General features: G+C 66.8%; 1 protein-coding gene across 1 annotated transcript in view; it reads right to left on the reverse strand.

Annotated features, from left to right (window-relative positions):
* Positions 1 to 1110, reverse strand: part of LTBP4 (latent transforming growth factor beta binding protein 4) — a 31320-nt gene that overhangs the window by 27415 nt on the left and 2795 nt on the right. Inside the window, exon 5 of the mRNA XM_045292700.1 lies at positions 886 to 927. Coding sequence (XP_045148635.1) covers positions 886 to 927 — 42 coding nt within the window. The remainder of the gene's footprint in view (positions 1 to 885; positions 928 to 1110) is intronic.

Here is a 1110-nt window from a genome sequence, read left to right on the forward strand (position 1 = left end):
CAGCCAGAGGCGCGCAGGCTGGGCGCTAGTCTCGCCGGGGGGAAGGGGACGCCCCTCGCCCCCCTCCTGCTCTCATCAAGTGAACGGAGCTCTCAGGGGAGCGGCGAGGAAGGGAACAGGTGGGGGCAGGCGGATTTCTCCCCAGACAGAACTAAATCCGTGAAAAGGAAAGAGTAGGGGGGGCCCGCGTGGAGGGAGACGGCTAGTTAATGGCCAGCCCTCAGCTCTCTGCATACATACCTGGGACTTCATCTGAATGGGGGACGGGAGTGGTACATGCGGGCAGCCAGGTGGCCCAGGGGTGGAGGTTGGGGACAGAAGGAGGAGGGTTGGTGGATCTGGGCACATGAAAAGACTGAGGGTGGAGTTCTGAGCAGAAGGCCAGGGGGGTCAGGGAACACATCTGAGGAGGTCCTCCCATCTGGCCATGACCCCCCACACCTGATAGAAGCCTGAGTGGAGAGGGGAAACACTGGGGTGAGGCGGTGAGCCGGGGTCTTCACATCTGGCCCGAGGCCCACATCTGGAAGGCTTTAGGGAGGAGAGGACACATCTGGGCTGAAGGCCACAGCAGGAGGGGGACTTTGGAGGGTGGTTAAGACTGGGGGTGGGGTGGGGGTGTGTGTGCTTGCCCAAGGCCCGAGAGGGAGCCGGAGCAGGAAGGGGGTGGGCTTGGTCCCCAGTCGCCTAAAATCATGGGCATTCGGTGCCCGGGCAGGCGCCAACCCGCACAATCGCTTTTGTTGTCTGGACTGGTTCGGGCCTTGCTCCCTGCCCGGCCAGCGCCCCCCTCTTCAGCCGCTGGGGGCCCGGACGCCTGGCTTCCCGGCCCCACCCCCTCGGGTCAGCGCCTCTGGCCAGCGTCTGGCCCTGTCCTGGGCTCACCTCGAGCGGCCGGACGCCGGGGTCCCTGGAGGGGGCTTCGTCCTAGAGGGTGGGGGGAAGTGAGGGGCTGAGCTCCGGTGGAGGCGGGTAGGGGGCAGCTAGACCGTGGGAACCAGACGGCTTTATCTGGGCCGGAACACCCCCCTCCCAGCGCCCCGCCCCACGGCGGCGGAGGAAGGGCGGGTGTCTTACCGCGGGCCTGGCCGGCAGGGGCGCGCTCCGATG

Source organism: Echinops telfairi, unplaced genomic scaffold, assembly GCF_000313985.2.
Source record: "Echinops telfairi isolate 266 unplaced genomic scaffold, ASM31398v2 ScPeMD7_655;HRSCAF=1070, whole genome shotgun sequence".
In the NCBI taxonomy this organism is placed as follows: Eukaryota; Metazoa; Chordata; class Mammalia; order Afrosoricida; family Tenrecidae; genus Echinops; species Echinops telfairi.